The sequence below is a fragment of the Sceloporus undulatus genome, chromosome 4 (genome assembly GCF_019175285.1).
Source record: "Sceloporus undulatus isolate JIND9_A2432 ecotype Alabama chromosome 4, SceUnd_v1.1, whole genome shotgun sequence".
NCBI classification, from domain to species: Eukaryota; Metazoa; Chordata; class Lepidosauria; order Squamata; family Phrynosomatidae; genus Sceloporus; species Sceloporus undulatus.
This window is the reverse complement of record NC_056525.1, coordinates 221216042-221243534: the sequence shown is the minus strand read 5'-3', so window position 1 is coordinate 221243534 and position 27493 is coordinate 221216042. Positions and strand designations below refer to the sequence as shown.

Sequence of the window (27493 nt, the reverse complement as noted above, 5' to 3'; positions counted from 1 at the left end):
CTGCCTACCCCTGAGGCTGAGAGAGTACAACTTGCCCAAGGTCACCCAGTGGGTTTAATGGCCAAGCTAGGACTCGAATCCTGGTCTCCAAAGTCGTAGCCCAACATTCAAATCACTATGTCACGCTGGCTCTCCATTGCTTGGGAGTCCTGTATATTTCACTTGAGAATCAATAAAATGTAACATCAATAACAACTGAAAGAAAAGCAAATTAAGCAGACCAATAATTTAAGTTGGTAAGTGACAAGAACCAATTTTACTACCAGTACAGGTACAAGAAGGGGATTTAATCAGCATCGCAACTCACTCTAATACAGTGGCCCCTTCTTTTCTGCGGGGGATCCATTCTGGACCCCCCTGCGTAAAAGAAATTCCATGTATACCCGAGCCCCATTAGAAGTAATAGGGCTCATGCTTGCAGCAGCACACACACGCCATGGGCACACGCACCATTGCTCCTTCCTGCATGCGGTGCCTCTTCTTCCGGTGTTGCTTTCAGTGTATGCTGAAAGCAGCGTATAATGTGCTTGCATATGATGCAGGTGCACTGTCTGTGATATGGGCCTCACTTTGGTTCTCTTCACTAAACGTTCACATGGGGGCAATACTTTATTTTAAAGGAAACCCAACATGGCAAAGCCATTATAATACAGACAAAAATGTACAGTAGAAAAGAGTTGTGCACAAGCATCTTAGGATCTGATTAAAACTAAGGATCCAGCCAGAATAACAGATCTGTGCAGATATACAAATAGGGTATGTCAGGTTCATTTCCAGCTACCCTTTTAAACATGGATTCTGGGCAGCTACAACGTCCTTCCTAGAAGAGAGGCAGAAATGGAATCAGCCTAACTGAATACTGGCAGCCATTATCATGCATCTACCTACTGCAGTTTTAAATTTTGGGGAGCGACTTCTGGGTACTGTGGCATACACATTTTTATAAACATAATTTTAAAAGCCAGAACCCATTGAGGCAGTAATTTAGTTTAACAATAGCTGCACAGAAGTTGTGACTTCTCAGAGATTTTGTAAATGTGGATTTTAGTGCTGTCATGGTAAAATAGGAAGACAGCAGTTGCCAGTGACAGAGCAGAATGTTATTCAGTTTGATTATCAATAAAACATGGGGGGAAATCACACTTCCCTGTTCAATATGAGAATTTTTTAATGTAGAAGTTCTTTAGTAATTTAAATTCTCTAAATTGCATGATGCAGTTCTCTGACCTCTGTCAAGCTGTGTACACAAACATACTGGGCAATAATGCACACAAAAATTAATTCAACTTTCCACAAAAGGGACAGAATAAACTGAAGACTGGAAAAGTAGAAATCAAGAAAAACCAATACTGCCAGATCTGTCCATGTCTGAGCATTCATATACACTATTGCCCACCCTCAACTCCTCGTACACTGAATAATTTCTCATATACTATCATAGCTATTGCATCCATATAAGAAGCAAAGGGATCTTGTAGCATCTTTGAGACTAACTGAAAGAAAGAAGCTGGTAGCATGAGCTAGGAGACTTGGGCCTATTTCCTCAGATGCATGAGGTGGAGTGGAGAGTTCAGGGACAGAATGATATGAGCTGGTTGTGTGTGAGAATGTCAACTGAAATTCAAAACCTTGTGCGTATGGAGATGAGAGTCCAAAACACACTGCAAAATAATCCAGTTTGCGACTGCTTTAAGTGCCCAGGCTCAATGCTAGAAAATTCTGGGAACTGTAGTTTTGTGAAACATTTAACTTCCTCTGTCAGAAAGCTCTGGTGCCACAATAAACTACAATTCCAAGGATTCCCTAGCACTGAGCCAGGACTGTCAAAGCAATCTCAAATTGGATTATTTCTGCAGTGTTTTGGATCAAGGTGACAAGTTCCATTTTAACCATGGTCATTGGGAGCCTAAGCCAGGAGGAAAGATGTTGCTTAAAGCCAAGGAGACTAGATAACCATATGAATAAGTATTGGGATGTAGTACATAAACCACAGTGGAAATCCTTACAGCAAGAGTTTGCTTGGGTGGAGAAGGAAGCAGCACAGCAATCAGTGATGAAAAAGGAAAGTGTGGTGGGAGTGGCTTGGGGAATAAAGGAAAATTATTTTATTCATTTATATTCTGACTTTCTCATAATTATGGGCTCCAGTAAAGAAATAAAGTTTTGTACATGAATGCCTAAACCGAACTCAGGTGTTACTCCATTGTCCAGTCTTCCTTCCTTCACAATCAGTGATACACACACACACACAACTATTTGCAACTGCACATACTCAGATATGTAGCTTGCTCATTGTACTTAGCAGAAGCTAGAACTTGAGACAATTCACAATTCCAGCAACCTGTTATTTGACAACTCCATCTCAACATTCCACCCATCCCTTGGGCACATCCAACCCTGTACTGACAGAAAAGTTAAGAACCTGGGTTTACAATTACAGAAGAAAGATTGTACAATTGTATACAGGGTGTACAATTACAGGACAAAAACTCACATATGACAATTAGTTCAGGGACAACAAGAAAGGGATGTTAAATCACTTAAACCCAATTTAGAGCACTGGTATGAAAGAATACAATATTCTAATATTAGAAATTAAAATTCAGTCCTACATCACTTTCTGATATTGCAAGTATGCCAGTACTCAACTACAGTAAAACAATCCATTCTCTCAACTGGTAGAAAATAGAAAGAAGAAAAGTCCAGGAAAAATGCATTAAGATGACTTGGAGCAAAAGTGATGTAATGAAGGGGGGAAAACTGAACTGGCATCCACAACTTTGTGGCAGTACACAAATATTCTCAGTAAATGTAAAAAAACTCAGAAGAAGAATAAAAAAGCAGCCACTTGTAGCCAGCCAAATCAAAAGTTTCGGGGGGGGGGGGATTAATTCACACCTGCTCCCTTATTTAGATTTGCAAGTTCTGTTTTACCTGGGCTCCATCCTTCAGCTTCAAGATGCATTCCATCGTATTGATTGTGATTACGACTGGCTCTGAACCAAGCTTTGTCCATGGTACGTGGATACGCAATTCATGAATATGTCCACTTAAAAATGTAAATGGTAATTTCAGCTCCTTGAAAACAAAAGTTACAGGAAATGACCAAGTTAGTTATATAATGACCAATATATAATTTAACTTGTTTGCCTGTTAAAAACTTTCCAGTTGAAAGGTAATTAGTGTCCTATATCACATAAGTTTCCTATGCAATTAATTCTCACCTTCATATTAAATAAGTGGATCCTGCAAAGTCCATGATTTACAGAATATATGAATTGTGTAGTCAAAGTTCTCTGCTGCATTTTTAAAACAACTGGCTCTTGGGCTAGAAAGAAAAACTAGGAGCCACAAATATCATCTCATGAAGTTGTGTGTATTAATGTGGGTTACAATATGTTGGTTCTGCATGCATTTCAACCGCCACTACCAGGGCATGGCTAGATATCTGAAAAAGTATCAGGCAGCGTAAGAGAGTAGAAATAAGAAGAAATGCAAGTAAATGAACATAAAGCGTAACCACGTCTTGCACAGTTATTTCTATGGTCAATATCAAACAACACACAATTATATACAAGAGCAAACTATTGCAATCTTCAGGAGTATCATCAACATGCATTGATAAAGTTGTATTTCATACACACACACTCTACAGTCATGTGCAGGCATTTATGCTTGAAGAAAGTACAACTGTACTGTATTCTGTATTCTAACTCATCAGTGACTAGTAAAACCCTATTTCACTGAATAAAGATCAAACAGGGATTTCAGAAAATCATTAGGCTGAAAGGTTTAACATAAACCTTCAGGGTAAATTCTACAGCTAGAAAACTGATCCTGAGAGTACCTCCAAATACACAACTGTATTTACCAAGGGCAACCTGAACAGGTAATTTACAAAAGACACTTTTGAAAAATTTGCTGTGATCCAGTATTCCATCTGCAGTCTACTTATACATACATTCAAACATACACACACAATTTTGTTGTTGTTGATGAAATGAATTAGGGAGATAGGAGAGTACCATATATTTTACGGATATATAAGTAGTTGTACACTATTTTATGCCCAGGATGGTTTGTAACATGTTCTGGGAATAAAATACTGTTCAAAAACACTGAAATTCTGGACCATACCAACAACTACCATGTCAGGATACATAGGAAAGCCATTGAAATCCACAAACACCTGGACAATTTCAACAGGAAAGAGGAAACCCTTAAAGTAAACAAGGTTTGGCGACCAGTCCTGAAAGATAGCAAGATAAAGACTCAACAAATGCAAATGAGAAATCTCCCAGGGTCTGGGGTTTCCCAGCAGACAATGAGCACTAATCAAGCAGACACTAATCCTCCTTTGCAGACCCTCCCACCCTGAGGCCTGCTATTAGCAACAGAAAAATCCACATGCAAATCACTCCTGCCTTCCCAGGTCACACAATATACATATACCCACTCCTTTCCAGGTGAGCATTCTCTGATGTTGCCAGCCACAGATGCTGGCGAAACGTCAGGAAGAAACTCTTCTTGAACATAGCCACATAGCCTGAAAAACCCACAAAAAACTATGGATGCCATCCACGAAAGCCTTCGACTTCACATTACAGTTCTATGCTTTTTGAATGTGTTGTAGGTACCTCGTGAGGCAAGCTAAATCACTTTTCCCCATGCCCTCTGTCCTTTGCATGCTCAGGAAGGATTTCTAGTGGTAGTTGCTGTTACTTTGCCTGTTGTAGGCAAGCAAACACAACTAGAGTAAGATTGGCTGAAAAAATCCCTTTCTTTCCCTCATCAAGCTTTATTGCACTGTTTACTTCAGACTCACTGCTGCAACCCAGTAACTGAAAGTCTGTATTCTCCAGGCCTTCACCACCCTGCCAATGCCATTTTAAAACATCTTCCACAAAGACAAAAGACAAGGAAAAGAAATGCGGCTGGGTGGGCAGGAAAAGTGTTGTAAACAGTAGCTTCTTTGTCAGAAGCTTTGTTAACTGAGGTATGCCTGTATGGGGAAAGAGAGCACATCAAAATACTGAATTCAAATCAGCATCAAAGCTGAAATCAGAGGACTGAAAAGTAAACTGAACATCCATGGTGTGTGTGTTTGTGTTACCCATAGCACAGCCAGCATCAGGGACGTAGCCAAGGGGGGGGGTTCTTGGGGTCCGGACCCCCCCTTCCATTAGAAAAATGAATGGTGTGTGCTGCTGCGCTGCTGCACCCAAGCCTCATTATAATGGTGGCACTTAGTCTGGACCCCCCCTTCCTAAAATCCTAGCTACGTCCCTGACAGCATGTTATACAAAAATGCCATTATGAAGTCTGACTAACAGCCAGTTCACCTTCCAATAGTGTTAAGAAAGAATTAGTAATCGTAGTAAGAAGGGCTTTCCGACAAAACAGAAAAGGGTAAAATACTGGTTTTCATCATGTGCAAAGATTCAAGCACTCAGGCCATATTTTAACTTGGGGGGGGGGGGACTGAAGCATGGACCATGACCCTAGGAACTATGTACAGGAGCCCCTCCGTTTGCATGGGGGATCTGTTCCAGACCTTCCCCGCAAAAACAGAAAATTGCTGGTATTAAAGACCATTGGCTGGAATGGCGGCACGCGCCCCATTTGGTCCCCCTCCATTTGCTGCCCACAAATGAGCAAGGGATGCAGATTCAAAGTCTGTGAAAACGGAGGGACAGCTGTAATTAACCCAGATCCCTACCAAACTCTTCCAGCCTCTACTCCCTCCCCCTCCCCAAATGGAGGGTGAATGCAAAACTGGTTCACAGCAGCACTTGAAACCCTCTAGGAGTAGTGAATACCTTCAAAATACTCACTGTGTATGTTTTGTGTGGCTCCTAATACTTTCTTACTTATAGTGACCTTAAGGTAAACCTGTCCTAGGCTTTTCTTGACAAGATTTGTTCAGACAGGATTTGCTATTGCCTTCCTCTGAGATTTGGAAAGTGTGAGTTTCCAATGGTTACCTAGGCAGTTCCCATAGCTGAGCAAAGATTTGCACCCTGGTCTCTCAGAATCATAGTCCAACACTCAAAACACTACTTCACGCTAGCTCTTAAACATGTTCCCACCCACCCCAAAACATAATAAAATTGGCCATAAACAGAAATTGTAAATTTCTTCTGGGTTTATTTTCAGCCACTCATTAGCCAGTTTGGGGGTGATGCAGAAAAACTGTCCCCTGCACTCTATGGTACCCATTTTTCTGTTTACTAAATCTAGAATTAATATTCCATTGGTGCTAAAAGCTAAATCAAAGATTCACATTTCAAACGGACCTGCACAATGATGAATGCCAAATTTATTTTACATATCATAATGAAATAATTGATAAGCCTACTCAGCCTGGGAGTTAGTCTCAATCAAGACAACAGTATGTAATTCTGTGCAGACATGTATAGGATGGTACAGTTAACCACACATATGGAAACTGATTTCTTTTCAAAGCTTGGCAGATAAATAAAGGCACAGCTATTTGTCAAAGTGATAGGCAGAAATGTCATCCAATGTCATAAAATAAACTTTACCTGTGTAAGTTGTATGTTTTAATTGATTTTTGTTATTTTAACTATATGTTTTAAATTGGTTTTAATGTTATTAATAGTTTAATGCCTTTTCAGTGTCAACTTTTTTTATGCTTTGCATGTACGTTTTGTATGATGTATTTGTATTTAATTTGTAAGACACCTTAAGTCCTGGTTCTGGGGAAATGGTGGATGCAATTATGATGATGATGACGACGACGACGACAAACATGAAGGATTATTCAAAGAAAAGTGCGTTTTTCCTTTAAAGGCAAGGAAGTTACAACACACTGGTTTTGTATCTTACAAAATATCTCAAAATATTAGAAATGCATTCAGTTCAGCAAAGTATTTTGGAAACTCTGGCATTCATTCTGCTCATGTCATTTTAAAGCATTTATGGTAGAATGCAGAACACGTTCTTTGTAAAGCTGCCTCCTCCTCACCCCCTACACATCATATGGCAAGCCACTTCTGAAACTGAGCAGAGATTCAAAGTCATACTAATGACATAGCTCAGCTGGAACTCTTTGGAACCTGACTTAGGCATAGTTGTAATGACTATGAAATTTAATCAACAAAATAAGGCACAGATTTTCAGCTATTAACCCCTTTATTTCCATTTCAAATCATATCTTTCTCAAATTTGAATCCCATGGAATATGGGGTAAATATATGTACAGAGTCATAGTAAATGGATACAGATGCAGAAAAAGTATTCCCAGGCATGTTTTGTATTTGAAAGTAGTGCTTTTTAAGCTATTTGATATCATAGTCAGCAGGGTTCCTCCCCATGTACCAGGGACTGGTACTATGTTTGTGCCCATTGGCTGTTGTTTCCTTTCCCGGAAACTCACTAGGGACTGGCAGCCAATGTCTTCACAAATCATCACTTTGAGTAACACTGTTCTGAAGGACAAGACATTTTCTTGCAGCCTGAGCCTACACACAGTTACATAGGCCTGTTACAGACTGCCAAAATAAAGCTGCTTCGGGTCTCTTTGGAGGTATGCTATTTAAATGATGCATGGGTCCTAAGAGTCTGGAGGTTGCGCCAAAGCCACACTCCATTCCTAAGCACTGGAGTGCAGCTTTGGTGCAGGTTCCGGATTCGTAGGATGCGTGCATCATTTAAACAGCATACCTCCAAAGAGACCCGAAGCAGCTTTATTTTGGCAGTCTGTAATAGGCCTTAGAAACAATTTTCACTGTTCCATGAGGCCCAAGTGCACACAGAACTGCAGTGTCAGGCTGCATCTGCACAGCAGAATTAATGCAGTTCGACACAGCATTAACTGTCATGACTCCATGCTATGGAAACCTGGGATATGTGGTTTGTTGTGGCACCAAAGCCCTCTGAAAGAGAATGCTAATTATCTTCAATAATTCCATGGCACTGAGCCAGGGCAGTTAAAGCAATCTCGAACTACATTATTTCTGCAGTGCAGAAGCAGCCTCAGTGGAGAAAAGAAACACAAACCAAGGGAGAAGACAGGGAAAAGGGAAAGCACACCTCAAAAAGCACTGAGGAGGAGAATAATCTGTGGGGAACACATACTCCCTCACAAAATTCTTCTTCTTCATCATCATCATCATCACCACCACCACCACCCTCCCTCCCTCCCTCCCTCCCTCCATGATAACTGTCATCTTTCAGCCTGCGAGGGAGTGAACAGGCAGGCCCAGCTCGATCAGGGCTAGCCTGAAGAAGCAGAGCCCTCCCTCCAGTCCATCTGCCTTGGTCCAGGCCTCAGAGGGAGAGAATAACCACTGGACATCATCCCTTTTCCCACCACCATTCCCGTCTCCTTTTGTGTCGTGTCTTTTAGATTGTATGCTTGAGGGCAGGGAGCCGTCTAATTAAAATAATAATTGTAAGCCACTCTGATAGCCATTAGGGCTGAAGGGCGGGGTATAAATATCATAAATAAATAAATACTACTACTACTTCTACCCTGCCTTTTTCCCAGTTTGAAACATAAAGTGGCTTACAAGTTTAAAACAAATTGTTAAAAATTCACAAAACACAAAAGGTAAATCAAGATTAAACAATTAAAGAATTTTAAAACCAGATTAAAACATATATTACACACATACACACCAGCACAACAATAAGTAGGATTCAGCATATCTGGGGTCTGAACATGACCATGTTCTTCACCTCCTTGTTAACCCACCTTCTTTATCGATTACTCTTCACAGCAGCAGCAAGAAGTGATACAGCACACATGTCTGCAGTAGCTGTAGAGCTGGGTTTTCAAAATACATGCCCTTTCCTTGGATTGCAACCTGATAACTTTGCCACTCAGGAACCATCAAAGCATCAAGTGATTGCTATACATATATGACTGAACTAATTCAGCCAATCTTAAAACAGGGCTGCATTGTTTACATGCTATAGAATTCAGAAATGCAAGCTACATGGTCACTTCTATGGAAAAGAAGGTTTGTAGGGATACATTTGGAACTATTAAGTGTTTAACCCTTTCCATTGCAAGCTGAAATTTGCTTATTCAATAATTTGCCCTCCTTACAAGATTCCAAATGCATATTTGTTCTTGTGCCACAGGGAGTTGTTGGCATCACAGGTGAGTGGAACAAGTGGTGTTCCCGCCCCCGGTGTCACCGGCTGTGGGAGTGGGCTTCTAGGCATGGGTGAAGGAAGGAAGGAAGGAAGGAAGGAAGGAAGGAGGAGGAAGAGGGGAGGGGAGGCGAGGGACTTTTGTTTCCAATGGCGGTGTGGGTGCGCACACACCATCATTGGGGACTACTTCTTGGACCCTCCAGATTATCCAACATTTTCAGTTATCTGACTATCAGCCAGCCCGTTTATGTCGGATAATAGGAACTCTACTGTATATTCATTCTCCGCAAGAAAAACCAATAAGAAAAGGAAATAAATAACTGCATCTTGTGTATATGGGACATATTTTCTAGAGAGATTCTAAGAATGTACAGTAGAAATTGAATAAACTGCCTGTCAAAATAGTCTCCATCTAATAACCCCTATAGGCAGCTCTACTGTGAGGAATAACCAACATAAAACTTTCTTCATCTGGACAAATTGCCACAGTAAAATCTACATTTTGTCTTAGAGGACTAAACATTCCTAATCTTTTTGTTTACCGGAATAATGTATGTATCTGTATATAGGAAAAGGGATTCCACATAACATTAGGATGAACTTCCTAAGAGTAAGAGCTGTTCCACAGTGGAACACACTCCCTCAGAGAGTAGTGGAGTTGCCTTCTTTCTACGTTTTAAACAGAAGATGGATGGCCATCTGTTGAATGCTTTCATTGTGTGTTCCTGCATGGCAGAGGATTGGACTGGATGGTCCTTGAGGTCTCTTCCAACTCTCTGATTCTGTTCTATTCAGTTCTATGACTCTATCTGTTTCATTTTCCAAAAGAAAATGTGCATGTATTTTACTGACTACAGCAAAGTTATGGAATGTTCTCAAATAAATGATAGCCTTTGTGGCTGAAGAGCGGGGTATAAATACAGTGTGCCCGCATCATACATGGGCGCATTATACACTGCTTTCAGCATATGCTGAAAGCAGTGCCACATGCCGCCATGAGCACAAGCCCCATTACTTGTACTGGGGCTCAAGCATACACATTTTTTGTTTTACACCGGGGGGGGTGGTGGTCCGGAACGGATCCCTCACGTAAAACAAGGGTGCACTGTACTTCAAATAAAAGAAATGGAAGTACCACTAAATTTGATTGTCCTGATGAAAAATCTGTTCTTAGAACAAGGCCAAGAGGCTGTCATCAGAACTCAAGTAGGCCACAAGTTGAACATGAGTCAACAGTGCGACGAAGCAGCTAAAAAGGCCAATGCAATTTTAGGCTGCATAAATAAAAGTATAGTGTCTAGATCAAGGAAAGTAATAGTGCCCCACCTGGACTATTGTGTCCAGTTCTGGGCACCACAATTTAAAAAGGATGTGGAGAAACTGGAGCATGTTCAAAGGAGAGCGACTAAAAAGGTGAAGGGTCTGGAAGCCATGCCCTATGAGGAATGACTTAGGGAGCTGGGGATGTTTAGCCTGGAGAAGAGAAGGTTAAGAGGTTATATGATAGCCCTCTTTAAATATTTGAAGGGATGTCATATTGAGGGAGCAAGCTTATTTTCTGCTGCTCCAGAGAACAGGACCCGGAACAATGGATGCAAGCTACAGGAAAAGAAATTCCACCTCAACATTAGGAAGAACTTCCTGACAGTAAGAGCTGTCTGACAGTGGAACACACTCCCTTGGAGTGTAGTGGAATCGCCCTCCTTTGAGGTCTTGAAACAGAGGCTGGATGGCCATCTGTCAGGTATGCTTTGATTTGGATTTCCTGCATGGCAGGGGGTTGGACTGGATGGCCCTTGCAGTCTCTTCCAACTCTATTATTCTATGGTTCTATGATTCTCGATAAGGAAAAACAGAATGTTTCCTAATCAGCAAGGGGGCCAGGCAAGGCTGCATACTATCACCCTATTTATTCAACCTGTATATAGAAAATATCATATGCAGAGCAGGCTTAGACTCAGAGACAAGAGGAAAGAAGATGAGAGGAAGGAACATTAACAACCTAAGATAATCAGACAACACAGTACTACTAGAAGGCCATCAGAGAAGACCTGGGGCAATTACTGAAGACGGTCAAGGAGGAAAGTGCCAAGGCAGACTTACTGTTGAATATTAAAATAATAATAATAATAATAATGACCAAGAAATCATCCTAGATAACAAGAAAATTGAAATAGTCAAAGAGTTCTCATACTATGGATAAAACATTGATCAGGAATGGAGACTGCAGTCAAGAAATTAGAAAAAGACTGGGGCTGGGAAGAGCAGGTAAGAAAGAACTGCACAAGATCCTAAACTGTAAAGATATAACTCTGAACACTAAAGTAAGGATAGTCCAAGCCATCATGTGCCCCATCACCATGTACAGATGTGAGAGCTGATAGTGAAGAAAGCCAACAGAAAGAAAACCTATTCGAGACCAGGTGCTGAAAGAGAGTGCTAAGGATACAGTGGATGGCCCAGAGGACAAACAAATGGTTCTAGGACAGATCAAACCCAAACTCTCCCTGGAAGACAGGACAACTGGACTGAAGTTGTGGTACTCCAACCACATCATCAGAAGGCTTGAATTATTGGAAAAGACAGTAATACTAGGAAAGGTAGAGGGGAATGGAAAGTGAGGGAGACCATATGCTAGATGGCTGGAATCAATCAGAAAGGCCACAGGCCTGGGCCTGCAGGACTCAAGCAGAGCAGTGGAGGACAGGGGGGTCTTGCAGGTCTCATCCACAGGGTTGCCATAAGTCAAGGAAAACTCAAGGGCAATTAGCAACAGCAGCAAACTGTACTACACCAGTTCTGACTTCCAACACTCCACAATGGAGAAATATACACACCTTTCAGGCATCTATGTGATTAGCTACCTGACAATAGCAGTTAATTGAGTGGGGGGGGGGGAATACATATCCCCAAAGTAAGGCATCATCCCAAATTCACGTTATTCTGTTCCAAGCATGCTGGCCTTTATTGTGGTAATGTTCACAGAGAGTAATAAACCTACACTGAAATTTAATTTTATTTAATTAAAGGACAAAATAGCAAGAATGAGAACATACCTGTTCAAGTACATCAAGCTTCAGTTCAAGTTTGCTAAGAACCACATCTCCTCCCCAGAGTGACAGCTGTAGATCCGAAGGCTTCAAGTTCTTAATGTAGCGATTCACATAGCTCATTAGAATAGGAGTCACATATGACTCCAGCATGGTGCCTTTGATGATAGAACCTAAAAGAGACACATATATCTTCTTAGTATGCCCAATACACAGTTTAGAACACACCTAATACTACTGTTGACAAGGAATCTAAATCACATCTGTTAGAGTTAAACACCAACACTCATACATGTTAACCTACAAGTCTAACAGTGCAATCATATATATGTCTATTGAGCCATCTCTCCTAGTTCAGTGATGATTTTTCCCAAAAAAACAGCTGTAGCTCTATAGTCTTGGTCACTCAGAGCCCAAACAGACGGGAGAAATAAGCCCGCTTCTGGGTGTCACTGGTGCATGGTGTTTAGACACTGCATGCTTCGATGATGCCAGGAAGCCAGCTTGAAGCCACCCAGCTGACCATGATGCATGTGTTTACACACCACTGGAGTGTCATGAAGCCCCACCACGTGGCCATGGCAGGGCTGGCAAAGCTGTCCTTTCCCCAGTTGAAAAAGGAGTGGATCTTATCCGCTCCTTTTTCAGTGGAGTTGAAGGCATACTGGGGCTGAGGCATGTGCTTGCTGTGGCCCCAATCCGTATTCAGAAGGGGCGGTTTCAAGCTTCCCCTTCTTGGCAATCGGTTTCTCCCCTAAATCCAAACTTTATCTATCTAATAGCTTCCAGCGAGAATGAACAAAACTGGGCTGCAATAGAATTGGTAACATTAAACTTGGTTTAATCTAATACTGCTTTCAGAGGCCATGGTCCAGGCTTCAGAGAGAGAGAGAGAGAGAGAGAGAGAGAGAGAGATCTGGGGCCAAAGGCTGAACACTATTTATATTTCTGTTATGATGGCATGATATATCTGCACCAATTACTCCTAAGCCTGTGCCAGAACAAGTATTCATCTGGAGGCAACATGAGAGTGGGTCTTGTCAGTGGTTGCTCCTAAGCTTTTAGACTCCCTTCCACAGGAGGCTAGATCATTTTATGGTAGTTCTTGTACTCCCCTCGCCCCCATTAAGTTTGTAAATACCTTTTTTTAATTTAAATTCAGTGCTCAGGTTTAATAAATGCTTTATGTAATTCACTGTTTTATAACAAGATAACTATCAGTGATACCTTTATTGACCAAGTGAAATGTACAATATACTCGTTGCAAGCTTTCAAAGCTCCATGGGCTTCTTTATCAGGCAAGATGTTACAAACCAAACAGGAGAAGAAGAAAAAACAACTGGAGATGTTAGTCAAATGTCTGCATGTTGTTTCAGTGCTTAGTAAAAATGCTGGGGAGGATATCTTCTGCAGGCATCTGACTAACATCTCCAATTGTTTTCCCCCTCTTGTTTGGTTTGTAACATCTTGCCTGATGAAGAAGTCAATGGAGCTTTGAAAGCTTGCAACAAGTATATTGTGCATTTCGGTTGGCCAGTAAAGGTATCACTGATGGATTTTTGTTTGTATTTGTTAAATGGACCACACTGCTACCCCTGCAACATCATAACTGGTTAGTTTCATGCAATAGGTTGACTTAACTCAGACTGTAATGTACCTTGGGGGTTACACTGAGAAAAGAGTGGGGAAAAAGAGAAATAAATAAATAAAAACATTCAGTACCATTCTGTAACACACATAATCCCACGACCTTGGCATGATATTTGAAAGGATCAATACATAGAGAGATCTTGCAGCACGTTTAAGACTGACTGAAAGAAACTAGCAGCATGAGCTTTCGTAGACTTCAGTCTACTTCCTCAGATGTATCTGAATATTGCTGTCATATTGAGGATGGAGTAAGCGTGTTTTCCTCTGCTCCGGAGGCTAGAGCCACAGGCTGAAACTACAGGGAAAAGTGATTTCGCCCAAAGATTAGGAAGAACTTCCTGACAGTGAACTGTAGTTTTGTGAGACTACTATTTAGCCTTCAGTCAGAGATAGCTCTGGAGCCACAACAATAATTCCCAGGATTCCCTAGCACTGAGCCAGGGCAGTTAAAGCGGCCTCAAACTGGGTTATTCCTGCAGTGAGTTTTGGACCATTATTAGGACAAAGCAGTTAAACCTACTTTATTCCTCTACCAAGCACGAGCTTCCATAGACTAAAGCAGTGTCCCTACTGTGGCCCTTTAAGAGATTTTGGACTTCATCTCCCAGAAGCCTCAGCCACGTTGGCCAATAGCCTGGGATTCTGGGAGATGTAGTCCAAAATCCCTTACAGGCTTAAAGGGAACAATTTGGGGGCCACTGTTTTGGACCTTCTTCTGCCAAAGGGCCATACGTATGTCTCGCACCGTCCCTTTCCCTCCTCACCTGCCGCTCCTTGGTCCAAGGCAGCCGCCAAAGAGGCTCCTCAAGCCCTGGGTCACTCCTCTGAAGACTCCGCCATCCTCAGCCTCTAAGACACTTCCGGGTTCTATCCCAGGACTGGTGTCTCGGCGTAAATATTCCCCCCTTGGCGTCGTCGGACGTGTTTGAATATGACACTTCCGGCGGAAGTCTTGTTAAAGCGAGAGACTCCCTCGGGGAAACTGGGCGTGGCTAAGGCGAAGGGGAGGAGCCAGCGGCTCAGAGTCGACTACCGTCGACTACCGTCGACTCTGAACCATTGGCTCCTCCCCCTTCCCCGTAGCCCCGCCCCTTCCCAGTTAGAATCTCCTCAGACTCACTTTCATAATCCCCTTGGAGGCCATTTTAACTCAGTGCACTAGGGAATCCTGGGAACTGTTGTAGCTTATTGTTGTAGCACCAGAGCTCATAGACAGAAGTATGAGAGAAACATGTATACCTACAGTTCCCTAAGATCCAAAACAGTGGTCCCCAAAATGTGCTCTTTTAATGGATTTTGGTTTTTTGGACTCCAGCTCCCAGAATCCCAGGTTATTGGCCCACATGGCTGAGGCTTCTGGGAGATGAAGTCCACAAGCTCTTCTTAAAGGGCACACAGTTTGAGTGCCATGGGTCTAAAAATAATCCCCTTTGACACCACTTTAACTGCCATGGCTCAGTGCTAGGGAATTCTAGGAGCTGTAGTTTGTAATTCTGGGAGTGGTAGAATTCTGGGAGTTGTAGATCCTCAAGTGTAAAGGTACATTGTTGGATACCAAGATTAGGGTTGTCCATGCATTCCTGTTTCCCATTTCTATGTTAGGATGTGAAAACTGGACAGTGAATAAAGTGGGAAGAAAGTCAACAAACTACAATCCCCAGAATCCCACAGCAGGGAGCCATGGCAGTTGAAAGTGGTGTTAAAGTGGGTTATTTCTGCAGTGCAGATGCAGCCTTTGTCAGGGCGGATTAGATTAGATTAGAGGGATCTTTGTTGTTCTTTGCCTTCAAGTCTTTTTAAGTTTACTGCCACCCTTAGGCAAGGTGACCAGATGTCAAAACCACTAAGGAGGACAATTATTATTATTTATTGCTGTTATTATCAACATCACCCTTTCTATGTTGTTGTTGTTGTTGTTGTTATTTTGATGTGGTTATTTCTTACCCACCTGTCCCTATGGATGGAGGCAGGGAACAACAACAATTAGACACACAACTGCTGCCACATCCACATTGCAGAAATAATCCAGTTTGACACCACTTTAACTGCCATTTCTCAGTGCTATGGGATTCTGGGAACTGTAGTTTGCAATTCTGGGAAACTACAGTTCCCAGAATTCCATAGCCTTGAGCCAGAGCAGTTAAAGCAGTACAAAACCAGATTATTTCTCCAGTGTGGACACAGCATTAGAAGGATCCATCCTGTCCCCCTATTTGCAGTGAGGATAGACCGCCAAGTCGACACATTTATCAAAGGTGAACAGCAAATGTGGTATTACTCAATGGTCTTCTTTGTCATGCTCAAAATGGAGGACATTTTAGACTTTCTCCTGGACAGAAGATTAAAATGTAGGACAACAGCGGAAAACAAAGACAATGTCATGTTAATAATAAAGCATAGCCTCTTATATTGTGGTTTGATGGGGGGGGAGAATATTCTGCAGATTATTCTCTGTTGATTCATTGGCAAAATAATATAAAATGGATAGTTACTATTGAGCAAACGCCTTCTGTTTCTCAATATTAAGACCAAATTTGTGGCCAAATAACTAGCTGTCAATAGTGAGTTCCTTCTTATATAAGGACATTTGCCAAGTTTCCAAAGCTCCTGGGTCCTGCATCCTTTAGATGAGATGCATTATCTGAACACCTCATGAGTGAATACCTCAAAAACCAAGAAAGCATCCATCAATAGTACATGATATACAAGCATAAGTACTAGATGTATCTAGTTTTTAAAGAAATGCTCCATGATTTATTATAACCCCCAGGTCTTTTCAAAAGAGTGCTCTTTTTTCCTCTCTCCAAAAAGAAAACAACTCACAAACAAACACCCTGGTTTCAATTATTTACGTTCTCAAATGTAGACATTCAGGCAAAGATGTGAATTGCAAATGGGACTGGCCATTCGTTGTAGCATTACATATTCTATTTATTTTAAACACGTCGTGTTATTGCAGGATGAACCTTCAAAACTATTTTTGTGAATCCATTTGTTTCTGAGTAACAAATAAATGTGGGTAGTAGATCTCTACTGAAATACAGTGCTGTGTATCTGGTAATCTCAGATTTAAAGTTGTTTTAAATTTATAACTTTTTAAAATGTTGCTTTTGTGTAAACATTTCCTCTGAGAATGTTGTAAAAGTTCCTGGTCACATATAGGTTTGTATCTCAAAGCAGGGAAGAGAAGGAATGTTTCCAATGGTCACAAACTGGACTACTGTCACCAGATACTTGCTGACCAACTTGCTACCTGAACAGTCTGAAACCATGGTGTTTATCACATGGAGGTTTTTGCAGCTCAGATCCGGGGTGACTCCTGGTTCAGCTATGCGAATTCACGTTATAACGTGAGTGTTTTATCACACCTGCTTGCCCTTCCATTGCCCTTCCGAATTGAGGGGGAATCGAATCCAAGGCAAGTCATGTGATGTGGATTCACACAAAGCGGAGTGAGTGCAAATTGTATTACCACACCGGTGCATACTATGTGGATTCAACGATTTGAATCGGCACCCTTGCGCATGCTCAGTGGGGGTCTGAACACATCATGACCTTGTATGTTTCTGGGGTGAAGAGGGGCGCATGTTCTTGTTCCCTGTTTCGCGTAATTGCGTGATTGCATGAATATTTGCCTCGTGAATATTTCTGTGTCTTCATCCCCTTTTTTATTTTCCCTTCCAGTTCAGCAATTTCAACACACAGATAGACAGATAGATAGACAGACAGACAGACAGACAGACATATCTGTATATTCACATTCACACACACACACACACACACATATATATTCCAAAAAAATGAGTTGCCCTGAAAGTGAAAGGACCACCAAAAGGAAATGGGGGTAAATTGCAGCACTGCATCATGGGAAATTTGAAACCCCGGGGGGGGGTGTGCAGTGATGTACCAGAGCAGAAGCAAAGTTGCATTCCACACCAGACCAATTTGGAGTGAAATCGAAGTGAGCTTGAAAGCGAATTCTGTGAATTCACTTTTTTCCGAATTCATCAAAATGAGGAGTCACTTTGGATTCACTTCGGAAGCCCCAAAGAAGGAGCGTCCATAGAAAGGAATCGCGTCTGATAAAACATTCAAGTTATAACGTGAACTGGCATCATTGGACCCACAGTCGGATCTGAATTGCAAAAACCTCCATGTGATAAGGCTCCATATTGTTATTTGGTGTTGTCAAATTTTTCAGTCTATTCACAGCTTGGAAGTAATGAATATAAGCAACACAAAGCAAAGCAGCCTGCAGTGTTTTGCTTTTCTTAGTAATGGGGACAAAAACTTATTTAATGACTAGAAAATTGTGGGCACTTTATAAATAATAACAGCAGCAACCGAGACATTATGGGAAGCATACTGGTAAAGTGGACCAGGTTCAAAATAAGAATTAAGACATGTCTTGAACTCTCATTCTTGTTTTCTTCATACTATTTATACCAGGGATGGGCAACTATGATGGGGCTAAAATTGACCCTACGAATAAACTAGAGCACTTTAAAATCAGCCAGACCTAAGCAATAAATCAGAAGTGGAAGTGACCAAAGGTTAGTTCTGATTTAAATTTCTGTTTGGGGAGATGACATTGTTCACAAATTTGGGTCTTTCAGAGCAACAGTTGACATCTTGGGGTGAAATTTCATACCTAAAATTTACAAATTTGGGGTGCAACGGCATTTGGGTATTATAGGGGCTTGGGAGCCACAAAAAATAATTTGGAGTCATAGGCCATACTTTCAATATCATACATTTGAAATAATTTTTATTCAGTATAAACAGATTATTTGAAAACCTATACTAAACAGCAAAATAAAATTTTCTGAGTCATGATCAGTGAGTCTGTATAAATGGCAAAAGAAGAAAGACACAATGAATTCTATCCATAGTTATATCAGCAGACTTTTCACCCCACACACATAAAACACGAAGCTCAGAATTAGGCACAAATAATGTGCTATGGGTAATTAATTCAATTTCAATAACTGAAGTATTAACTACTTTGCAGTGTAACTAATTGGGTTAGTCACTTTTATAGTAACAGGGCATAGTCTCACGATGGGCCAAAACACATTGCAGAAATAACCCAGTTTAAAGCCATTTTAACTGTCCTGGCTAAGTGCTGATGAATCCTGGGAATTGTAGTTTGTGGTGGCACCAGAGCTCTCTGATAGAGAAGGCTAAATATCTCACAGAACTACAATTCCCATGATTCTCTAGCATTGAGCCAGGGCAGTTAAAGTAGTCTCAAACAGGATTATTCCTGCAGTATGTTTGGGCCCTATGTAAGTGTGTTTTGTATCACAGGCCAGCACTTATAGCATTCTGACTTTTATAAAAAGTAATTACAAGTGACTAGTTATTGTTGGATGACAAGGATTGATATACAGTAGTTACTTTTAATTTGTTGCTATCATAGTAACTAAATACATTGTGGGTGCCTTAGAATGTAATTGTAACTAATTAATTTTTTAAAGTAACATTTTAGTTTTAAAAAATAACTTAGCTACACTGATAATTAGATAGTATTCCTCAGTACTCAAAGATAATCAACTTTGCAAACAAGAACAAATCAATATGCCACTCCATCACAATATAAACAGTTCTGGAGAGGCTTGGCTTCTGAAGTTTGATCAAGATCTCCAACAGATTTTCTGCACAGTGACCTTCGCCAGGACCTGAAGAAACAAGAGGCAATTTAACAGTGTGTTTATGTTTCTCTTATGTTACACCTAATGTTGCTATATTTTGTATATAATGTCACTTTTTAACAAGTATTCAAATATAATCAGATTAAAATATTCCCATACTGATCCCTTTTGGTTGAAAAGAAAACATTGTTATCTGAAAAATTTACAGCCCCTTCACTTGTATAGAAATTTAAGCAAATTAGCATGCTAGATGTTAGGTGGTCTTGGCAGTTGGAAAGATTTTATCTGAAATGAATTTTGAAGCAATATTGAAGTCTCATCATCGTGCCTTGTAGATGGGAGCAGTCTGCAGTCTTTGAAATGAGGGGAAGGCTCTGGATCAGGGGACATGGACTGATAGAGGAGGTGAGGATGACTAATATGGTGAAGGGTCTGAAAACTATGCCCTATGAGGAGAGACTTAGGGAGCTGGGTATGTTTAGCCTGGAGAAGAGACAATTAAGAAGTGATATGCCCTGTTTAAGTGTTTGAAGGGGTCTTATATTGAGGATGGAGCAAGCTTGTCTTCTGCTATTTGAAAGAATAGGACCCGAGCAATGGATGCAAGCTACAGGAAAAGAGATTCTACCTAAACTAATGAACTTCCTGACAGTAAGAGCTCTTTGACAGTGGAACACACTCCCTTGGAGAGTGGTGGCGTCTCCTTCTTTGGAGGTCTTTAAACAGAGGCTAGATGAACATCTGTTGAGAAAGCTTTGATTGTAAGTTCCTGCATGGCAGGGGGTTGGACTGGATGGCCTTTGGCGTCTCTTCCAACTCTATGATTGTAAGATTCCATGATAAACAGAATAACACCAGACTATATGTACCTGCTCTTTCTTTGGCAGTCTCTTGAAGTGGAATAGGCCAGGGTGTAGCATGGGTGTGTACAACGTTGGCACTCCAGATGTTGTGGACTACAATTCCCATAATCCCTTTACCCTTGCCCATGCTGGCTGGGCTTCTGGGAGTTGAAATCTTGAAGTTCTGAGAAGCTAATGTCCCCTTATCCTGCTCTAGATTGTTGAGAATGCCCTCTAATGGCAGAAAGGTGTTTGTTGTAAAAAGGATGTATCCTTTCTGCCAAGACCTAACTAACCTGCCTATTTTCAAAATATAGGCAGCTGTATTTGCCAGTTATAGTGGTTTGGGTACTGGACTACAATTTTGGAGACCAAGATTCAAATCTCCATTCACTCATGGAAACCCACTGGGAGCTTGAACAAAAATCACATTCTTTAAGCCTCCGAGGAAGGCAAAAGTAAACCCTCTCTGAACAAATCTTGCCAAGAAAACTCTGTGATAGGGTCACCTTAAGTCAGAAATGACTTGAAAGCACACAACAACAATTAGCAGAAAATGCTCAGAAGAGAACAAGTCAGAAGAAAATTGTCTGTTTCAGCAATTTCTCCAAGCTATATTTACAAATTTCATTAATCTTTGTCAACTATGGAGATTATCAGATGGGGGGGGGGAGCCTGGAGTGTGCATGCACACTGAAGCTCTTTTTTTTTGACAGCACCACAATTCCCCACCCCAGATAAGTGGAAGTTGGGCCTTTTACCCTTATTGTCCACACCTCACTACAGCCCATAGCATGTATTACTGGAACAAGAATTTGTCTGTATGTTCCACAACTTGGTCCATCAACCAAAGTCAGTATCTAGCAAAACATCCTGTCAATAGCCTTGGAGAGTTCCTTTTCAGGAGCACAGATGACTACTCATAGCATTCCAAGGAAAACGATTAAAATCTAAACATGAAGCAGAGGAAGTCAGGAACAAGTGGGCAATGATTCATGAACCGTCACATGGGATGAGAATTTAAAGAACATCTTTATACAAAGTAATAACCACATGTGAACCAACAAGGGGGGAGCTAAATTCCTTTCTGCGGAACTCAGGAGTCAACTTTATAGTGGATTCAAGAGTCACACATAAATTGCAACAAAATGTATTGAAGCAAAATGAACTCTGTAAAGCAGAAGGCAGATAGAAATTGGGACTGAAACCAAAACATTCTAGAGATAATCTTCAGAGAATAGTCATACACTCAAATTGACCTCCCTGTGGCCAGCTGCAATGAGAAATTAGATCTCTGTGTTTCCAGACATCGGGAGAAAGGAGAATAGAGAACAGATGTGTCTTTTTTTTTCCTCCAATGGACTTGACATCCCAATGGTCTGCTCTCCTCCTACTCCTTTTTAATCAGGGCAGGAACCTCCTCCTTGCATACTATAACACAAATAACTGGAAAGAGTGTTTTTAATGTCATGAGCCACAATACGCTTGATTTTGTTGCTTTCCAGGAGGCAAATACATATCATATATTTTTGCGGGAACAATACCACCCACATTTCTCCAAAAACTCTTGAAAGAAAGCTTGGCGGTTGTGTCGGGGTTTTTTGTTTGTTTGTTTGTTTGTTTTCGTAGAAACATGGATGCCATCAGTTATTTTACAAAATTAAAAGAGATATGTAGGGTTGTATATACCTCATGAGAACAGGACAGAACAGTTAGATTTAATCCAGACAGTAGTAATAATTCTGTTTCCATCTGCTTAATTGAACTCTCTCATGGCAATCCTTTTACAGTTCTTCAAAACTTAGAAGGTTTCACTAAGTGTTACCTTATCAGAAACATAAGTGATGGAGACTGCAAGCAACTACTTAAGAAATGTTTGCATTTTACCGAAGCATGGTTTCGGATTGATCCAATTAATATATATATATTTAATATATTATCAGATTATAAAAAGAGGTAGCAAATAAATGTTACCACCAGCTATAAAGATATTTTTCTCTATACCTTCATATGCTTTTATAAATGTTTACATGAGAGCAATACAGTCTTGCTGTTTGAGTGTGTTATTTTCTTCTTTGCAGATTCACTGCATTATTTGAAGGGTTGCATGTATATTCAGTTCTTGCAGTTTCTTTCAAGTTGCTATAGTACCTATGTTCAAATACTTCTTTACTGTTTCACTATGGAGTATAAGAACAGCAGGTAGAAATGGAAATTGTGTATTATGGAAATTATGGAAATGATAGGCAAAAATCAGGAAAAGAGATAAAGAACCAGACTGAACTCTAATTCTAGAGATGAATTGTTTGAATGGAGGACACGAACGTCAAGATTTAGAACTTCTAGTGCCTGGTGTGTTGTCACTGTTTTGGGGATACTCAGGATGGGTAGTATTACATTGTAGACTCAGTAGGTACTATAGAAGATACTATAGCCTAGCTGATATCCTCACTACTGAGAATTAGACTGAGAACAAGTCACAATAGGATGTTGGTGTCTCAAGAAGTTAGGTTCTGGAGCCCTGAATACTTGAGAGCCCCAATTCAAGACACAGAAAGTGAAAGCAACACACCACCTAACCTTGTTCTAAATAACTAATGTATTTATACATAGCATGTATAGAATCAAGACTTAAGCATGGTACAACAAATGAGTACAGAAAATGTCAAATTAATATATATGATAACCAATTTAAAAATGATTGAGAAACCTGCCCTAGTCTCACCCCATTACTTTGTCTAACTAAATATCAAATGCAAATTGCTAAGCATTCAAATTGTTCATCCTGTCTTATCTTTCACATTCTTAGCTACAGCCTCAACTTCCACAAGTTTGAGAGGTAAATTTCTTTCCACCCCTCCCCAGCTGGGGCCCAAATTGTCTCTGAAGTTCAAGGGTTTAATTTTTGCCCACTTCCGTCTACATCTTTCAAAAAATAGTTTTCAGAGTTTAGTAAAGAGCCAGTGACTGTTACAGCGGTATGGACACAATTTGCCAAGAAATAGTTAGCTAGTAGTAGTAGCACCCAGGTGATACAGGCTAAGAAAAGGCATCATCTGAAATCTTGGGAAGAAGAGAACACAGACATTCATAAAACTGTAAGAATGGGAAGGGAGTCTGGTCCAGCCTGCTGCCCAGTGCCTGAAATTAGAGCATACCTATTAAATAGATGCCAAGTCATTGCTTGAAGTGAGGGAGCCCACCATTCACTTAGCTAATTAATTCCATGGTTGAATAATCTTTTCTGTTTCTCCAAATGTTCAACCAAAAACTGCCAAATATAGTTTGGAATGTTTGGTAGGGACCCAAAACACACAAAGCTTAAGGATAAGTAGAAACATACAAAGGTTAAGGATTGTCTGATGCCTGGGCAAAGATCCTAAGTAGTTGTGATTTATCCTATGCTTCACCCATGTGTTGCTACCACTGTGGTATGGCTCATCTTATTCGCTGCTTCTGAAGATGAGAAGTGTAAATAGCACATCAAACAAAACGATGAACTGATCCAGCTGTGCTGTGTGACTGTGTCCTCTTTTGACTAATATATCACATAAAAACTAACAACCATGAAACTCTTATGGAGTGTCAGAAGAGAAACACTGTAGTGTTATTTTTAAAAATCCATGCATGTGCGACACAAACTTTTAAGTACTTGCTACTTGCTTTTGGTCTTCTTCTGCAGAGATAGATGCCAGCCAGGAGAGGGAGCACAAGTCAGCTAAAAATCCTATTCAGATTTTGTTGCTGACAGATGCAGCCATTTTGGCAACACAGAAAAGTATTGGGGAAAACTGGTCTATTTTTAAATGTAAAAGAAAGACATAGGAAGAAGAGTATCCATGTATATAAGGTACCCTGTAACAGAAATTATATTCAGCTAGCAAGGACAAACCTGACACCATAGTTCTGGTGTTTTGAAACTTTGAGTGCTGTCCTGTGAGACTTTTCTAATTCACTCACCCTGCCATCTTCCTTAAATTTTATGTCAGGGAGAAGGAGAGGTCATTGTCTTCCTTCTGTGTTCTTGTAAATCTTCCGTGTCTATTTATGTGATGTTTATTATATTTATAGCCTTTCTACTAAGAAAGAGGGAGAAAGATTGAACTATAGTGATGGCTAACAAACATTAAAAGCAAAATAAAAAGCAATAGTTCATTTAAAATAAATTAAGCAGAAAAAACACTAGGCTCATAGCTATAGCCAATACATTTGAAATCATCACAAGACAGTTGGGGAAAAAAGTTTAAGACACTCACCTCATTCACTTCAAACAGATGCTGAGTAACACTCTTGAAAGGAGTGCATTTCGTTATTGGAAAACAAGAGAAAGTCCTCACCTCCATGTGCATCAAGTAATCCTCCACACACAATGATGTCTCTCCTAAAGTTCCTAAGGTTAACATACTCTCCAAAACTGGGGCGCATGTACCCAAAAAACATCAGAGTGACATCAAGGTAGCAAAAGTGGTTTTTGAGAAAAAGAAAAAAGGTAGAAGAGGCTGTGGCCTTTTTATTTTGCTTGAGCCTATTGGGAAGAGGAAGATTCAGCCCCTTCCTCTGCCCCCACTGAATTAACTGAATACAAACTACTTTTGCACTTTTAACTCATTTTACAGCAATTCAAGTGAACTGAGATTAATTAGGACTGTCCCTGCCAAATCATGACTTTTGGAGAGTATGGGTTCACAATGAGGTACATAGTCCTTTAGTTTTCCTACCATTTCTTTCTTTCTTTCTTTTTTCTCTCTCTCACTCTCTTTCTGTTTTTTGCAACATCGACAACAAAAATCTGTTAAGGAATCATCATCATCATCATCATCACCATTTCTATGCCCAAGGCTCAAGGCATGGTAAAAACATAGATTAAAATACAGTATATAACTAAAGACATGAAACCATGTAAACACAGTGGTTGAAACTCATAAACATAAGATTAAGACAACCATTACACATTAAAATCATCCGGGCATAAAATTTCAAATTTACCAATTTAAAATTCATAGTTTAAAACTGACTGGGTAGGTCTGTCAGAAGAGATAGGTCTTTAATACTATTTTAAATTCAGACACTATACTTAGCTGTCAAATTTATCCTGGCAGGTCATTGCACAGTCTAGGGGCGGCGGATGAAAAGGTTTTCTGGGTGACAGTTGCCAGTCTAGTCCTGCATAATGTATTTTGATTGGTAGTACGTGGGAGCTCTCTGACTGGAAACATGCTTTGTCAAATGCAACTGCCACTGTGAGCTTTCAAAAACACTGAATTCTAATTCTGAACCACAATTATAAGCGTCTTTATACTTGGTATTTAGATTTTGCTCACCACGCAAAAACATAATTTGATGTCAGGTATATTGCTGTGCTCATATAATTCTTATATGGCCTGTGCATCTATGGGAAAATCCACCTCAGATTGTCAGTCTACTTGTCAGCTACCCGTGGTTCACCCATCATATTACAGCAACATTCAGTTTCTTTCATAGGCTCATTGATAGCCAACATTCTGCAGAAAATGGCAATTTTAGGTTCCAATTTTATTTTATGGATAAGAACAGAATAAAAGACAAAGAATGAAGAACTGTACAATCGCTGTTGGGGAGAGTGTCAGTTCTGTGTCTATTGGACAGAATTTGTCAAGTGAACAAAATGTCTATATATCTATTTTGATCACTTTTCCATCCTTTTCTTTAGTTCATTTTAACACTGCAAGTTCTTAGTGTGATGAGGTGTTTGAACATTGGACAATAACTCTGGAGACCCGGGTTTGAATTCCCACTCGACCATGGAAACCCACTGGGTGATCTGGAGCAAGCCACCCTTTCTTAGCTTCAGAGAAAGGCAAAAGCAAACCCACTGTACACAGTTCTTGCCAAGAAACCCCTGCCTTAGGGTTGTCATAAGGTTTGCCTTAGGGTTGTCATAAGTTGAAATGACTTGAATGAACAGAATAGCAAGAAGTACAAATATAATATTATTATGCTAGCATAAAAATATTATTCATTAGTATTTTGCGGTTATATTGGTTAGTCTAGTAAAGATTTTGTGGCTAAAGCTAATGTGCTATGTATTTTTGGAAGGATGTATTAGCATGTACATTCCCAAATTCACTTTACAATGGAAATGGGAGTCAGATCTTTTCCTGGTCACCACTATCCACCATTTGCAGATGACCATGTCTTTCATTTGTAACTACATATACATTAGAGGCATCCTAATTAAAAACAAAGAAACCTTTGTATAGAATGGCCTGCATGAAGAACTAACAGCATATTTAAAAAGTTAATTTCCAATTATTGTTACATAATTTCACACACCAGAATTTATGAAAGTCTTTTGTCTAAATCCTCACAATTCTGTACTAAATACTAAATACCCCCTCTCTTCACCTCTGTGTTATCTCTCTTCTCTCTCACACACATGCATAATTGAACATCAAATCTGGTTTTTTTTAAGGCTTTAAAGAAAAGTTTTTAAAAATGCTAACTCAAACAAGCAATCTAGAGAATTGCTTGTGTATCGAGAAAGAGGAGAAGCCTGCCTGACACCCCGACACTCTTCAGACGTACTTTGTACCTTATTGGTTTAGTGTAAGCTATTGACAGCTTGGGAAAAATTGTAGTCATATCAGCACTAGCAGCAATTCACTTTTATATAGCACCTTTCACATCAAAAACACATTGTAAAGTGCAATACCATCAGCTTGTTGATAAAAGAAGAGGTTGTGCATGGAGATGAGAAGCAGCGTGCATATTTGAAACTGGTGAGTTTATTTAAAAATAAAAAGCTCCCCCGAAGAAAAATAGTTTAATGCCAACAGATATTAAATCTTTCAGTCACTTTTTCTCTCAAAATGTTTAATTGTTATAACACTTCCTTTCAGCCACTCATTTTTTTCTAAAATACCAAAATCCTCTGAGCTCACTTTGGTTCTAATTGCAAACATAATTAAAAGTTTGTCCATCTATCTAATATGTGGCTGTCATATTAAAACTGAGGCCAAGGTCTCCTCACCCGCACCCCACTTACCACACAAGTGGTAAACAACAGTTACAAGTGCATTCTCCCCAGCGAGAAGGATACAAAAAAATGTATTCATTAGTGTGAGATATAAAAATGTACGCTCACACTTCTGAAATGTATGGCTACTCCGTTCACACTTTGTGCCAAAGGCAA

The 27493-nt window shown here is 40.2% G+C and overlaps 1 protein-coding gene across 10 annotated transcripts in view; it reads right to left on the bottom strand.

Moving 5' to 3' along the window:
• The window catches only part of VPS13B (vacuolar protein sorting 13 homolog B), a 485868-nt gene extending 471077 nt beyond the window's left edge, over window positions 1–14791 (bottom strand). For 3 of the 10 annotated variants that reach the window (XM_042465697.1, XM_042465696.1, XM_042465698.1), the window contains exons 1-3: window positions 14591–14757; window positions 12183–12349; window positions 2935–3078 (exon numbers count right to left, since the gene is read on the bottom strand). In XM_042465697.1, the coding sequence (XP_042321631.1) occupies window positions 2935–3078; window positions 12183–12329 (291 nt within the window). In that variant the 5' untranslated portion in view covers window positions 12330–12349; window positions 14591–14757. Of the gene's footprint in view, window positions 1–2934; window positions 3079–12182; window positions 12350–14590 lie in introns of all 10 variants that reach the window. The other 7 variants (XR_006103742.1, XR_006103744.1, XR_006103743.1 and 4 more) reach the window with 6 other exon arrangements.
• Window positions 14792–27493: the final 12702 nt, after the last annotated feature.